General features: G+C 47.3%; 1 protein-coding gene across 2 annotated transcripts in view; it reads right to left on the bottom strand.

The window, feature by feature from the left end:
* The window catches only part of ASAP2 (ArfGAP with SH3 domain, ankyrin repeat and PH domain 2), a 1186778-nt gene that overhangs the window by 81252 nt on the left and 1088992 nt on the right, over positions 1–16534 (bottom strand). For both annotated transcript variants that reach the window (XM_086926365.1, XM_086926364.1), the window contains exons 26-27: positions 12082–12152; positions 11249–11371 (exon numbers count right to left, since the gene is read on the bottom strand). In XM_086926365.1, the coding sequence (XP_086782491.1) occupies positions 11249–11371; positions 12082–12152 (194 nt within the window). The remainder of the gene's footprint in view (positions 1–11248; positions 11372–12081; positions 12153–16534) is intronic.

Below are 16534 nucleotides of genomic sequence, written 5' to 3' on the forward strand. Positions count from 1 at the left end.
CCTACCCCTTCTCTGTTAATGGGGAAAAAATACCAATAACAAAATCTTTCTCATACCTTGGTGTATTGTTTGACCATAAACTCATATGGGGTCCGCAATAAGAAAGAAGAAAGGAGAAATAACAAGGACCAATGCTGCAATAATCGATTTTGCGCGCAAAATGGGAAACACACCAGTGGTTGCTTTGATGAAACGATACCAAGCTAAAAGCACCGCTGTGGCCTGTTATGGGAGTGATCTTTGGGGCTTTGTCCCAGTGGGCGACCTTGTAACCACTGAAAACAATTTTTTAAAACAAGTTTTGTGTCTACCAAAAAGCACAGCTAATTTTTCTACTCATGAGGAACTGGGCATGCCACACCTAGGGGACAAGATTGCTGTAAACCCCATATTATGTTGGCTAAACTGCTGGCTGAACGATGAAATACCATTTACCCAAAACATTCTCCTTGAAGCACTAAGCTGGGAAGGGAAATTCAAGATACCCTGGTTAAAATATATCAGAAACTGTCTTCAAGATCTGGGTCGGCTGGAACTTTTCTTGACACCACAGCAAGTATCCAAGCACGACATAACATATGTAAAGGACACTTTTCTGTTGACTCGACAGCTTGCTTGGGAAGAGTTAGAGCTGAAAAAGGGTAGTGTGATGAAACATGTTTTAACCAAATCATGTCTACAAATTGAACCATACCTATCCTGGCCCATCTCCAGATATGAGGGCTTCCTGTTGACTAGATTTCGTTTCGATTTATTTCATTTGATGCTAGCTGTGCCCAATGGGGCCCACAGGGGACAAGTGTTGCCAGCTTGCGGCTGCAACAGTAAGTCTCCGCAAGATCTGGCACACTTTTTATTTGTATGCTCCTATTATATGCTACCACGGAAAATGTTTTTAAAACCCCTTTTTAAACAACTGAACTTTGTGCAAATAAGGCTAGCACTACTTTATCTCCAAATGCTGCACTGTGAAAGCACTTTGTTTATATGTAATTTTTTTAAAACAGCCATGAAATTTAGAAAAAGCATGGAAGGTTAATTTCCAGTTGAACCATTCTCCCCCTGTAATTATGTTTCTGATAAATAGTATACTTATATCTGTTTGAGAAATTCTATGCTATTTTGGGATTCCTTGCTCCTGATGAACTGTCTTTTTTAACATTTGTTTTGTATATATATGTATTCTATTGTACTTTTATGACTGTATTGCACACAGTCGAATAAAGGAACTTTGAATTAAATTGAAAGAACGGTTGAAGAACTTGTGGATGAAGTTCCCACTCGTGGATCTGCTGTGTCTGTTGACTTAGCAGATCTGCCATGGTGTTTTGTACTCCTGGAACGTGTTGGACTAAGAGGAAGATTTTTAGTGGTATAGCCCATCTCCATATCTGCTGTGCTAACTGAGAGAGCTGCAGAGATTGTGTTCCCCTTTGTTTGTTTATGTAGTACATGGCTGTCATATTGTCTGTGCGGACTAAGACAGCTTTGCCTGATACTTGTTTTTTTAATGCTTTTAAGGCTAGAAAAACAACTAGTAACTCTAAGTGGTTGATGTGGACTAACTATAGTTGCGGTGTCCACCTGCCTTGCATGGTGTGATGCAGTAGGTGAGCTCCCCAGCCAGAGAGCGATGCGTCCGCTGTCAAGATTATCTGAGGACCTGGCTCTAGGAATGGTCGGCCCTTTGAAAGGTTTTTGGTGCTCCACCATTGCAGAGAGCGATGAGTCCGACTGTCTATCAACACTAGGTCTGTTAATTGACCACGAGCCTGGTGCACAAGTTACTTACCTTCGGTAAAGATATATCTGTAAGAAACAGTAGTTAGTATTAGACTCCTTACCTTCGAATATCCCCAGGCATCAGACTGGATCTGGAAACTTTTACGTAGCAGTACCCTTGCGCGTCGGTAGGTGTCGTCTGCGGCTCCTCGTCAGTCGTCGGTGTTGTTGGCACCGGGATGATGTCGCTGGAGTACTTAGACGCCGCCCTCGCACACTGACGTCAGTTCTTATACACAGCTTTTCCGCTCCAGAAACGCAGACCCATGATAAAAACAAACACTGGTGCCATGAAACTAGGGCCCTGAAAGGGGATGACCTTAACCCTAGATATTGGTTCGCAGAACGGGGAGGAAGGGTGGGGCGGTAAGGAATCTAATACTAACTACTGTTTCATACAGATATATCGTTACCGAAGGTAAGTAACTTGTGCATCTGAAAGAAACAGGTTAGTATTAGATACCCCAGCAATACCAATCGCGGTGGTGGGTCTGCGAACCAATGATCACACCAGAGAGTCCTGGAGAACGGAACGGCCAAAGAAGCCATCTCTCAGGACTTGACTGTTCAGGCAGTAGTGTCTTGCGAAGGGGTGCAGCGAGGCCCACGTAGCTGCCTGACAGATGTCCTGCAAGGGGACTCCCCGGCCCAGGGCAGTAGTAGCCACGGTGGCCCGAGTGGAATGGGTCCTCAGCCCAACAGGAGGCTCCTTTTCAGTCAAAGAGTAGCATACCTTGATGAACAACACGACCCACCGAGAGATGGAACGCTTGTGCACCGCCCGACCTTTCTTTGCGCCCACGTAACCAACAAAGAGTTGGTCATCCACCCGGAACTGGCGTGTGCGATCCAGATAGTATGAAAGCGCACGTTTTGGGTCCAGACGGTGGAGCCGCTCTTCCTCTTTCGTGGGGTGCGGAGGCGGAAAGAAGGTGGGCAAGGTGAAGGACTGCCCGATGTGGAAGGCTGTGACTACCTTGGGCAGGAAAGAGGGTCGCGTCCGCAACACAACTTTGTCCGAATGGACGGAAAGGAAGGGAGGCTTAGATGAAAGAGCCTCAAGCTCACTCACTCTCGTGGCAGAGGTGATGGCACCCAGGAAAGCAGTCTTAAGGGTAAGAAGACGAAGAGGACAGTTATGAAGTGGCTCAAAGGGAGCGCACACCAGGTAAGTCAGAACCAGGTTCAAGTCCCACTGAGGCATCATGAAAGGAACAGTGGGAAACATATGAGTGATGCCCTTCAAGAACCTTTTTACAATTGGAGACTTGAACAAAAAAAGGCTGATAAGGTAGCCTTAGGAAGGCGGAAAGGGCAGAAAGATAGCCCTTGATAGTGCCCAGAGCAGAGCCCTGCTGGGCAAGAGAAAGAAGAATGAAGAGAACCTCAGAAAGGGGTGCCGAGAGAGGATCCACAGTCTTTGCTGTGCACCATGCCACAAATTTGTTCCATCTGCAGGCGTATACCGACTTCGTGGAGGGACGCCTGGCTGCCAGAATTACATTGCAGACTTCAGGAGGCAAGTAAAATGGCCTCAACTGTCGCCGCTCAATCTCCACGCATGGATGTGGAGACTGGACAGGTCCGGGTGGAGGACCGTCCTCTGCTGCTGCGACAGAAGGTCCTCCTGAAGAAGCAGATGAATCGGGGGTTCGAGAGACATGCTGAGTAGCTCCGGATACCAGTACCTTCTTGCCCAGTCCGGAGCCACAAGGATGACTTGGGCCCGGTCGCGCTTGATCTTCTTCAGCACTCTGGGCAGAAGTGGTATAGGCGGAAAGGTGTGTAACAGACCGCAACTCCACTCGCAACGAAAAGCGTCTCCGAGCGAGTGCCGCCTTAGAAATTCCAATGCGCAGAACTGATGACATTGTGCGTTCTCTTCGGTGGCGAATAGATCTAACCAAGGCTCTCGCCACTGCTGAAAGAGACCTTGCGCCACGTCCGAGTTCAGACGCCATTCGTGATCCATCATGCACCGGCGGCTGAGTTCGTCCACCCTGGGGTTCAGTGAACCTGTCAGGTGTTGAATCACCAGGGTTACGCCCTGATGTTCCAGCCACTGCCAGAGGCGCAGAGCCTCCTAGCAGAGGGTCTACGACCCCACCCCACCCCGCCCTGTTTGTTGAAGTACCACATGACGGTGGTGTTGTCCGTGAACACCTGCACTACACTCCCCCGGACATAGGGGAGGAATGCCTTCAGTGCAAGACGAATCGCCCGCAGCTCCAGAAGGTTGATATGGAGCCGGGACTCCACCAGAGACCAGAGGCCTCTGATCTCCGCCTCTCCCATGTGGCCCCCCAACCATGGAGGAACGCGTCCGTCACAACTACATGCTTCAGTTGGGGTAGGGAGAGGGATCTGCCGCTGACCCATTCGCAGTCTGTGAGCCACCACTGCAACTGTCTCGCAGTGCCCTCCGAGATCAGGACGTGGTCGGACAGGTTTCTTGGTCTCGGTTGGTGGTATTTATTCTAGGTTTTGACGCCACAGAGGAAAATCCACCTACGTAATTCTAAATGGATATTTCCTAAGACGGTGCTACAAGGAGAAGAGAACCACACTCCCTCTTCTAGATTAGGCTAGAGCCACACAAAGCTACAAACTCCTTAGCACACGTTTGATAATTCAAGTAGTATACATGCGTTTCCACCATATAGCAATCATACATTCATAAATAATTTAAATCCTTTTTAGTCAAGGTTGTCTTTGGCGTTGTTTAATTTCTGGATACATCACAGCCAACACATGTTTCGTCGTTAGGGGAATGTAACCCACGAAGCAGCTGCTTCACACATACAGCAGAGGGGACTGAGATTAAAGAACGAGAACGACAGCGAAAGCTGTCCATCAGAAAACCAACACTGGTTACAGCTCAAAGAAACACAAGCCACGAACAAGGTCCCCAAACAGAACACCTTGAGGGTTGGAACTATCACCTCAACAACTAAAGAACGACAAAAAGAAGAATAGCCTTGAGAAAGTCGTGGGTTAGTTAGTACCTCTTGGATTCCCGATCTGGGGGAGCCGTCGGGAATGCGGTCTGGGAGTTAGAGGCCTGGATGACCAGGCTCTCGGGGTGGGGTGGGTGGACAAGAAGCATGGGTCGCCCGGAGCTGGGCGGTGGCGCCTGGCCACGTTCCTATCTACAGGCGGACCTGTAGCGGGCTTGGACCAAGTGCCCAAAACAACGTCTGACAAGGCCTCATTAAACGGCAGCAGAGGCTCAGCCGAGCTTGCCTGCGGATTAAGGACCTCAGTGAGGAGGTTAGTCCTCACGGCCGCGACGGGAAGCTCAAGGCCCAAGGCCTTGGCAGCCCGCGTCAGCACCACACTATAGGCAGCCCTCTCCTCCGTAGCCACAGTCGGAGGGGAGACAAAACCAGTGTCTGGCGAAGTGTCCAGACCACTGGCCTCCCCTAGCTCACCTGCCCAGTCCTGAGAAGACTGGCACTCACGTGCCAGAGGGTCCTCAGACCACTCCCAATCCTCCTCGCCACCCATCTCCTGATACTCAGGGTCAAAGGATGGGGCCGGGTCGTAGAAGTAAAAATCTACTAGTGGCGTCAAATACGGCCCCGGACTCGAATCGAGGGTAGGACCGGAGACGACGTCGTCCTGGGACGGCACCGGAGGCGACACCCTGGGGGCCAGCGCCGGCGAGGTCGTAAGGTGGACCGGCGACGACCTGTATCCAGAACCGGATCCATCGGGGCCCTGCAGCGTCGGGACCAAAGTCGCCGACGGCGCCGGGGCCGAAGCACCCGACGTCCCGCTTGGGGTCCCAGTCGGGGCCGCTTGGCCCAAAAGCGCCGCCGAACCCGACAGAGGAGTGAGCGACCTCATGGCCATGAGGAAGGCCTCGATATCCTCCGGCGTCGCATTCTGCCCAGGGACCGGCGGTTATGGAGCAGGCCGCGACGCCTGCGGCTCTGCAGGAGTAGCGTGGGCGGTGTCGCCCGAACCCCCGGCCGCGTCGCGCGAACGTCAGGGGGAGTCAGAAGAGCGATATCGCCTCTTTGACTTCTTGTGCCTCTTACCTGAGGACTTCGAGCCCGGAGACTGAGGACGACTCCCCGAACTGTGGTGACTCCGGCCCCGCGACCGGTCCCTCGACCTCCTTCAGGACCGGGACCTCGAGCGGCGCGGGCCGACTGCCGGAGCTCGAGTCGCTTGCGGGACCGCTCCTGTCTAGCTTTGGACGTCAGGGCCCGTCAGTTGGAGCAGGACTTGTCGTCGTGGTCGGGGCCCAGACAGTGAAGGCACCGGCAATGGGGGTCGGTAACCGACATTAGTCGGTTGCAATCGATGCAGGGTTTGAACCCGGGCATCCCTACCAGCACCGTCGGAGTCGAGTGACTTTGAAAGATGACCAAAAACTATTGAAAAAGTTAGTAAAAAATTGACTAAGGGTACTACTTTTTCCGGATCGGCGCTTGCTGGCGCGGAAAAAAGAAGAGCTGACGTCAGCACGCGAGGGCGGCGTCTAAGTACTCCGGGGACATCATACCGGAGCCGACGACGGACGCGGAGCCGCAGACGACGCCTACCGGCGCGCTAGGGTACTGCTACGTAAAAGTTTCCCGATCCAGTCTGAAGCCTGGAGATATTCTAAGGTAAGGAATCTAATACTAACCTGTTTCTTTCAGATTCCATTGGCGTGCTAGGAACGCATTTGCAGTCTTGCGTGAGGTACTATAAATATGCAAGATGTCATCATTCCTATGAGCTGCATGAAAACTCGAGTTGGAAGCGAGTGTTGCAGCTTGAATCTTGTTAGGAGAGTTTGTACACTTGTTATCCTGGTTGGAGAGGGATAGGCTAGTGTTAGTTGGGTGTTTATTGTAGCGCAGAGATATTGTTGTATGTGTGAAGGTTGCAGATGTGACTTGGTGTGATTTACTGTGAATTCCAAGTCTTGAAGCAGTTGAATAGTAACGTGAGTGTGTTGTACACACTGGCTGTATGAGCTGGCTTTTATGAGCCAGTCGTCTAGGTATGGGAAGACGTGAATATTTTGTCTTCTTAAGTGTGCTGCTACTACTGCTAAGCATTTGGTAAACACCCTTGGCGCTGTTGTGACTCCGAATGGAAGCACTTTGAACTGGTAGTGCTGCCTGTCTAGTACAAATCTGAGATATTTTCTGTGCGCTGTGTGGATGGGAATGTGGAAGTAGGCGTCCTTGAGATCTAGAGGGACAAGGAAGTCGTTTTGTAACAGGAGTGGAAGGACTTCTTGGAGTGTGACCATATGAAAATGATCCGACTGTATGTAAATGTTTAGAGGTCTGAGGTCTAGGATAGGTCTTAGAGATCTGTCCTTCTTTGGGATTAGAAAATATAAGGAGTATACTCCTATGTTTTGCTGATGCTTTGGGACTATTTCTATTGCATGTTTCTGCAAGAGGGATATTAATTCCTGTCTGAGCAGTGTTAAATGTTCTTGTGACATTGGACGCTGCTTGGGTGGTATGTTTGGGGGGGTGGATGTCAGTTCTAGACAGTAACCTGATTGAATTATTTGAAGCACCAACCTGTCTGATGTGATGTTTTCCCAGGCTGGTAGGTATTGTTGTAGTCTTCCCCCGACAGGATTGGAATGGGATGGGGAAGAGAAGGGAAGGGGAGTCATTGGGCAGGGGTAGAGGCAGAGTGTGAGTTGTTGTTTTTACATCTGCCTTTATTACTGTTACCCCTGTAACCTCCCCTTTGTTAGCCCTTACTATAGGTGGATTGTGTAGGGGCTTTGTATGAGGTAGAAGGTGTGTCCGAAGAGTATCCCCTGGTGGCGCCTCGATAAGATGAGCGGCGAAATGAACGTCTGGGAGCCTGCGACTGCAGGGCTCCCATAGATTTGGCTGTATCTGTATCCTTTTTAATTTTTTCAAGTGAATGATCTACATTGGGTCCGAATAAGTGTTACTCATCGAAGGGTTGATTCAGTATAGCACTTTGGACTTCAGGTTTGAACCCTGATATGCGTAGCCAGGCATGTCTACACAATAAAACACTGGTGTTAACTGCCCTGGAGGCAGTGTCTGCTGCATCAAGTGGACACTGAATAGAGGTGTTTGTAATATTTTTACCTTCTTGGATAAGCTCATTTGCTCTATCTTTGTACTTATCAGGGAGGTGCCGCATTAGTGATTCTAATTCGTCATAATGTGCCCTGTAATATCTGGCCAATAAAGCTTGTGTAGGGGGGAGGAGCTACGTCAGCAAACAAGATGGCTGCTTAGGCTCCCGGCTACGACGACCTCCGTATCCCGCCACAATATCCGGTACATTATCCTGATTTTACGCCTAGCCTCTGTGTGCATGAACTTCTCCGCACTCCAATGGTGAAATCCGGAAACTTTTATCGGCTTGTTTGATGAAGTTCCATCGAGTTGAAGATTGCGGCCTACTCCAGCGGTGAAGCCTGGGCCTCGAGTATTATCATAGCCGGGCTGCAGTGCAACAACATCGGCCGGGAGACCCAGGCTGGGTCCAGTCAATCGGAGTGGAGGCTTTGTTTAAGCCCGAATTTGGCGGCGATCGTTTCTATTGCTCAGCATCGATGGAGGAGTGATTCTGCTTGCTGTTGGCTGCGGGTGGGGGTCCCCGTCCCGCGGACCCGGTACTGGGCCCGTTGGAGTTCTGTGGGTCGGGGTCTCTGGCCTGCGGCCTTAACCAGGTTGACCGTGGCTGTGAATAAAGACTGGTCACCCTCTGCATCTGGACGTTTGGGATCCTGTTTGTCCCCCCGAGGATGCCAGATTCACCCAGGGAGGTGATTGTGATTGATGTCGGGCGTGAGACTATGGATCGAACGGTACTTGAGCCATCGCTGAGGTCAATACTGGCAGAAATGTAGGCGTTCCATTCACATGTGGATGTCTTATTGAGCAAATTGGACACGCGCCTATCTGAGATGCTCCTGGTGGAACCGGACCCAGCCTTACTGTTTGAACAGCAATCTGCAGCCATTCAAACTGCGGCCATTTTGACTCCGTGCGAGTACCCTGTGAGAAAGCAAGTATTGAAACCATCGGATGGTGCCCTGGAGGACGGTGTTCCTGAGGTTGTCAGTGTATTGCCGAACCTTCCACCACTATCGAATTTGGAGGTACCGAAAGGCGTTCCCCTCCCGGAAACTTTTGTTCGTGACTTTCTATTCATTTTGTGATCGTCCTCTCCTTTCTTGGTGACTTTACGACTCCTGGGCAAGATACATTGGGACTTTCCATCTAGGAGGGAGAGTTCTCCTGCGTCTGAAGTTTTTGTGGACTCACTGCCTATGAGTCGCCATAGATTGATTCTTGATGACTCCCTTCTCCTTTATTACTCTTTTGTGTGCCTTTGGGTCTCGCTGGGGGGGGGGGGGGGGGGGGGGGGGGGGGGGTTTCGTGTGCTGGTTCGGAAGGGCCAAGGTTAAGATCAACCAGGTCAGGACGGGTTGGAGTGGCTTTTACGGGTGTTCGACCTGCAACTGTTTGATCTAAGAGGCTGGGCGGTGTATCACGGTGCCCCCTAATTTCTTCTATAAGTGTTGTCATACTTTGGTCTTTTAGTGATAGGGGGTGTCTGTTTCTGGTGGGGGGACTAAAGGGGCTGGGCTAGGGTTTTGGTTATTAGGGGCGACAGGCACGCAGCTAGTGGGGTTAGGCTGTAGACATTTGCAGGGGTGCAGGGTAGGGGGCTGGAAAGGTTTTTTTTATTTAGCCTTTTTTATTTTCTATAGCCTTTTTCTCCCTTCCCTTTCTCTTCCTTAAAGGATCAGTATAGCTGACGATTCATTTGGATTCTTATCGTGTACTTGTATTTAGTGCTTATGCTTTTGTGATATCCTGTTTCCCGGGATGGCAGGCCCTGAGAACTGGCGCTCAACATTGAATGTATATTGTATTGTTGTTTGCACCGATACATATGCTTTGGCGCCAATGTTCCATTATAGCGGTTATTATGTGCATATCTTGTCTCTTGCCCTGTCCCCCGTATTCTTCTGTTTGACGGTATGGCACCTGATCCTTTCTTAAATAATATAAAATGGAACCTTTGTCTCATCCTGGGACTCAGTTGTGCATTCTAATACAAGTTTTATCCTGAGTCGCTGCCGGACCTCAGGGTTGTCGGCTGATGAGCTGTGTCGTACTGTGATATAGGCGGTCTTAATTTTGTTTAGCGGCCGGCCCCTGCGTTTGTAGGCCTATGCTTGTATTTTTATTGAATGCTACAGTAAAGGTTTGTCAAAAAAATAAAAAATAAAAAATAAAGCTTATGTATTGGCAATACGCCACATGTTTGCTGCGTGCGCGCAGTTCTTTCCCCTGATGCGTAAAGTAGCTTAGACTCTTTATCTGGTGGGGGAGCTTCACCTTATGCTTGTGAGTTTGCTCTCTTGCGTGCATTGGAAACTACAAGTGAGTCTAGTGGTACTGGACCTTTAATATATGCTGGGTCTGAAGGGGCAGCTTTATTTTTTTTCTCTATTTGAGGGTTAATGACCCGAGTTCGGACTGGGTCCTTGAAGACTTCAGGAGCATGCTTAATCACTCCTTTAAGCATTGGTAATATGGATGAGGACCTTTGTGCATTATCAAAGGTATCCATTAGAAAGTCTTCATCTACAGGGTCTGTATGCATATCAACCCCATGATTGATTTATGTAGGGAGCCCAAACATCTAACTCATGCTTAAATAGGTCCCCCGGAATCTTATCAGGGCCGGGTGCCTAATACATTAGATCAGGGTAATTGTACATCCTACACTCTTCCTCCATTGAGTTGCACGCAATAAGATCCGGATGCAGCTCGGAGCCTCAGGGCTCGATTCAGGGAACAAAAAATAAGAACTGCCCTACCAACTGTATACTTGTCATGCACTAAGATTGAGCTTTGTATACTGCTTTTTACTGCTTCTGTAAAATGCCTGAATAAAGTTAATTAAAAAAAAAGGAGAGGCAAATGACATAACTCACTTCTCACCACTCCATTATCAGAAAACACCTGTGCTATCAATCCCCAAACAGGCGATGCCTCAAATAGTAGAATCAAACTAAAGAATTCTAGGCATGGAGAATCTGCAGATTACTGCAAGTCCAACATAGAAAAGTGTGAAATGGTATCTGTAGGACAGAGGAGTAAGTCAGGAGTATCAATATCAAAAACTGTCCTTAATCACATTACCCACTTTCAGGTTTTAGTTTAAAAAAGGACAATTTGTGTTTGTTTGGAATAAATACTTTGTCAGTTGAGCATTCGTTGCTAAGATCTGAGCATAGTATGCAGGTCACCGCTTCAAACCTGGCAGGATCTACTTAACCTTCGATCCTTCAAATCACAATCAAAATTAGTAATGCTGTACTGGGTAAAATGATCAACTTTTTATTTAAAATGTGAAAAAAGTCAAAACTGTGGCAGTCCGCTCCATTTTAAAACTATCACATTAGCATTACCCTCCAGAACGAGTTTCTAATACTTACCCACCAATCCAGATCTTCCTCACCATCAACAATAATAAATTCTCCCTCGGAAAAAGTTAGCTCATCTGGGTTGTCAGCTAAACAGTTGTAAATTGCCTTCACCCTTTTAGGCTTTGCCTTTAACTGGAAATGGAAAATAGATCTTAAAGTGCGACATTTTGGTTTTTACACTTAATCTTCATGCTAGACTATTTTATTTTCAGATAAGCTAGAACAAAAAAAGCAATATACAAATATTGGGAAAACACAAACATTGTTACAACATAAAATTAAAGTAATTTCTGTTCAAAATATTAAACTATTCAAGCCCCGGAACCACAACGCGACTCAAAACATGATTACTTGCAGACTGTTCCCCAGAGTGTATAAATAATCTTTTATGGCCTTCTTCTAATGTTTATCAACATATGCAGATCAAAAGGGAACTCGTGAAGAAAAAAGAAAAGGATATGTGCAAGATGAAGAAGTTAATCACCTGACGTAAACCTTTATCTGCTAGCGACTGTATCTAACTGCAGATTCCTCACCTTAGAATGCGGTTAGAGGTCTCGATCAGAATATGATAGGGGCATCACACTGGGGTTGTTTTATCAAGCGATGTAATACTGAAAAACTTTCCATCCCAAGCATTAAACTAGATAAATGTATCAGTGGTCGTTGGTACAGTTATAAAACTCAAACTAAAGTGTACAATATGCCCTTTCGTGTATACCAAACTCATTCAACCTCACCTGCCTTGTTATATAAGATGAATTTTCTAATTCATGGTGCTTAGCAAAATTAGTCTACTAGAGAATTAGCAACGAATTGGTTAAATCCATCACAAAACTTACCATCTGGGATTTTCTTGGCATTGGAGCTGGTGGCTGAATTGAAGTACACGCTTTTGCTTCAGAGGAGTCTCCTATTGCAGAATATATAGAAACAAACGAACACATGATTTAGGACTTTGAGCCTTACATTGTTATGCTTTTAAAGTGAAGTAAGAAAAAGAAGAGGTTAATCAAACCACCATGACATTCAGTGGTTTTGTAACCTTCCCAACTAGTTCTGAAACAAATGCAAACAACACAAAGAACAAGTTACTTACCTTTGGTAACGCCTTATCTGGTAGAGGCTCTATCTAGTGCAGATTCTTTACCTTCGAATATCCTCAGGTGTCAGACTGGATCCAGAAGGTTTTTTAACATTACTTCCACGCGTTGGTAGGTGCCGTTGTTCAGCTCCAGAAGTGCGTGGTACCTGTATAGACACCACCCCAGCAACCCAGCTGCCCTGCAAATGGATTTGTAGACTCCGGTCTATCCCCTTTCAAAGCACCAGTTTCACACACCAGAGACCAGTTATCTTCGTGGCTCCATGCTTCTGCCGTGTAAAGTTGCGAAAAGGAACTTACGTCAGCTCGTTGGGGTGGCACTTATATAGGCACCATGAGCGTCACTTCTGGCGTGGAAGACCCCACGCTGAGCCAAATACTGCCCCCTACTGGCGCACAGGTGTACTGCTAATGAAAAATTTCTGGATCCAGACTACCGCCTGGAGATAATTCTAAGGTAAGGAATCTGCGGCTAGAAGTCTCTATCAGGTAAAAGGCTCCTCCTCTATTTCAGGCCATGTGGGCCTGGCCGGTGCCCGAATGTACGTTTTGCAATACCGATCTGGCCCTGCATGGGAGTCGGGGATCACAATGGGAACATTGGCACTGGAACGGTGCCACCAAAGGACTTTGTGAAGGCACAGCTAGTGCCTTTCCGGCTACATCAACGAATCCAGAGAGGTCGACCTGCTGGAGGAGCCCCAGTCGGAGTCTCTCCTGCATCGATAGGACCCAAAGGCGCTCCAGAAGGGTTTGACTGCCCAAAATTAGGCTCATGGCCTCATAAAACTCTTGAAGTTCGGATAAGGTTAGTCCTTCTCTGGGAATCGCGAGGAAGAGCTGAGCAGGCCCAGTGTCAGGCACAGGCTCCACAGAGACTATCTGGGAGCGGGCCTGGATTTGTGGCACCGTTCCTGCACGTTGTTAATGAATGAGATTGGTGCAGAGAAGTTGATGAGAACTTTGACTTCTTCTTGTGGGACTTATCTGAAGAAGTACAAGATTGCAACAGTATGTCTTGAGCTCAGAATAGCACCGCCTATTGAGTCAGTCCGAACAATGAACAAAATCCCTTAATTATTGTCCAAATTGATGCGCTGAGTCCCGGTATATATTTAAAAATATATTTAATGTTCCTTTCAAAAAGTTTATGCAGATAGCCAGCCAACGCGTTTCGTTCTAAAAACAGAACTTCCTCAGGGCAAAAGGTTTGTATCAAGCGCAGTCACATCAAAACGATTTCTTCATGTATATCTCAAACCTCCATATTAAGAGTAATACGCCACTGTCGTAGTATGTCCATCTTATGGAAATAATATATTCCAAAATAAAAACTTCCTATTGTTATATTTATTTATTGTAGCGCGAGATATCTCACTCTTGGTTCATCATCTTGTATTTTTTTAAAAGAACTGAAAATCCGTATGTTTTCCTTATGTAGTTCGAGGCCGCCGCAGCTGGTTACCAGCTGTGGAGGGCTCCCTTGAATTTGGTGGAACCTGGCAGAGTTGGCGTACGTCGCCTACTGATAGGGTTAATACCTTGGATATTATTTCGTGTTGGACTTGAACACTTATTTGGGCCTCGAACTACATAAGGAAAACATACGGATTTTCGGTTCTTTTCAAAAATACAAGATGAGGAACCAAGAGTGAGATATCTCGCGCTACAATAAATAAATATAACAATAGGAAGTTTTTATTTTGGAATATATTATTTCCATAAGATGGACATACTACGACAGTGGCGTATTACTCTTAACATGGAGGTTTGAGATATATATGAAGAAATCTTTTTGATGTGACTGCGCTTGATACAAACCTTTTGCCCGGAGGAAGTTCTGTTTTTAGAACGAAATGCGTTGGCTGGCTATCTGCATAAACGTTTTAAAAGGAACATTAAATATATTTTGAAATATATATACCGGGACTCAGCGCATCAATAAGGACAATAATTAAGGGATTTTGTTCATTGTTCGGACTGTCTCAATAAGCGGTGCTATTCTGAGCTCAAGACATTTCGTTACTCACCCGATGTGAAGGTTGGCGCCCTTGGACAGAGGGCAGTTTGGGATCAGCACGCAGAACGATCAAAAGACTTTGCTTTGGGAAACTCCCTCGCAAGTGGGACCTGGACCGGTGTGGGTGGTGAGGGGCCAGACGCTTCATGGACTTCTGATTCACGGTCTTGCAATCCTCGTAAGCCTTGGAGTTGTGGTCTACTCCAGGCACCACAGACAAACTAAGTAGGGGTCTGCCACAGACATTTGCCTGTGACAGGCGCCACAAGGCTTGAAACCAGTTGGCTTTTTCTGGGACATAGTTTAAAAAACAAGTGGTAAAAAAGGCACACTGATCATATCAACAAAACGGTTGAAATTAACAAGTTACTTACCTTCGGTAACGCTTTTTCTGGTGGATACAGTATCTGCCTGTGGATTTCTCATCTTTTGAATTATCCCAATGCATAGTATTCCACGGAATCCTTTATCCTCAGCTCTCCCACGTCGACGAGGCCGTTACAAAGGAACGACTACACACGTGACGTCATTGGATCCATAAGAAAACCTCGTTGGTGTGCTGATGTCAGTTCCACCCATTTTGCCTTCAAGGTAAAACGGATGAACCAACAACCTTCTCACAAGTATACATAATATACAAAACCCAGTCAAATATGGAAACCCCACATCATAGATATTTCTAAAATTGAAGCAACCTCATGATTCAAACAAGAAATCACATAAAACATTAAGTAATTAATTAATTAATGTTTGGTATAAACAGACAGGCAACAGGGAGGCAGGGAGGTGGGTGGGTCAGTGAGGAATCCAAAGGCAGAATCTGTATCCATCAGAAAAAGTGTTACCAAAGGTAAGTAACTTGTTCTTCTGATGGATACACCTCCCTGTGGATTCCTCACCTTTTGAATTGAATCCCCAAGAAGTCCCGCTCATGGAGGAGGGTGCCTGCTTTCACCATACCAAAAAATCCAGCAACACTGAACAAGCAAAATGGCCGGTTCACCTCGCTTTCAAATCCAAACAATAGCGCTTTGCAAAAGTGTGGAGGGAGGCCCAAGTTGCCGCTTTGCAGATGCCTACCACTGGGGCACTTCTAGCCAAAGCCGAAGAAGAAGACTTAGCTCTAGTACAATGAGCATAATTAACTTCAGGAGGCTCCTTCTTGGCCACGGAATAGCAGATCTTAAAGAACAGGATTATCCACCTGACAGTGTTCTATTATGGACAGTCTTGGCCTTCATTTTGCCCACAGATCCTATGAAGAGTTGATCATCCAGCCTAAAGTCCTTAGTTCTGTCTAAGTAGAAGCTCACCACCCCCTTGGTATCCAGGTAATGAGGTCTCTCCTTAGGAGGAGGAGGGGGGGGATAGAAGGTAGGTAAGGTGATGGACTGCCCCAAGTTGGAAGGAGTGACTACCTTAGGCACGAAAGCAGCTCTGGTCCTAAGAACCATCTGATGCGCATGGAAAGATGTAAAGGGAGACGAGGGAAAGAGAAAAACTCAGAAAAACTCAGATCATCAGATAACGAATATGCTACTTACCAGTATGCATCTGTTCTTGGCATGTAGGGCTGCTGACATTCATATCTGTGCATAGATCACCGCCTAGTGTTGGGTCCGGATGATTGCACATTGTTGTCCTGGAAGAGTCTTCGAAGTATCACGAGATAGGTGGCTCCTCCCCTGGACTACAGTGCGCATGGGCATCGACTCCATCCTCAGATTGTTTTTAGCCATTGTGGCCAAGAAGGAGTGAAACTCAGTGAATGATGACCATGCTATAAGTATATGTGAATTCTGCAGCTGCTACAGGCGCCGAGGAGGAGGGCGGGCGATATGACTGTCAGCAGCCCTACATGCCAAGAACAGATACATACTGGTAAGTAGCATATTCGGTTTGAGGCATGTGGGCTGCTGAATTCATATCTGTGCATAGAATACATAGCAGTCCCTCCATTAGCGGCGGCCGCCCGTGCCAGCTGCAGCAGTTTGGAAAAGTGTTTTGAGAACAGCCTGCCCTACAGCGGCCTGCTATTTGGAGTGCACATCAACACAGTAATGCTTTGTAAATGTGTGTGTGGTAGACCATGTGGCTGCTCTACATATGTCTTCCAAAGGAATGTTTCCAAGGAATGCCATAGAGGCCCCCAACTTTCTGGTGGAGTGGG

The sequence above is a fragment of the Lissotriton vulgaris genome, chromosome 6 (assembly GCF_964263255.1).
Source record: "Lissotriton vulgaris chromosome 6, aLisVul1.2, whole genome shotgun sequence".
Taxonomy (NCBI): domain Eukaryota; kingdom Metazoa; phylum Chordata; class Amphibia; order Caudata; family Salamandridae; genus Lissotriton; species Lissotriton vulgaris.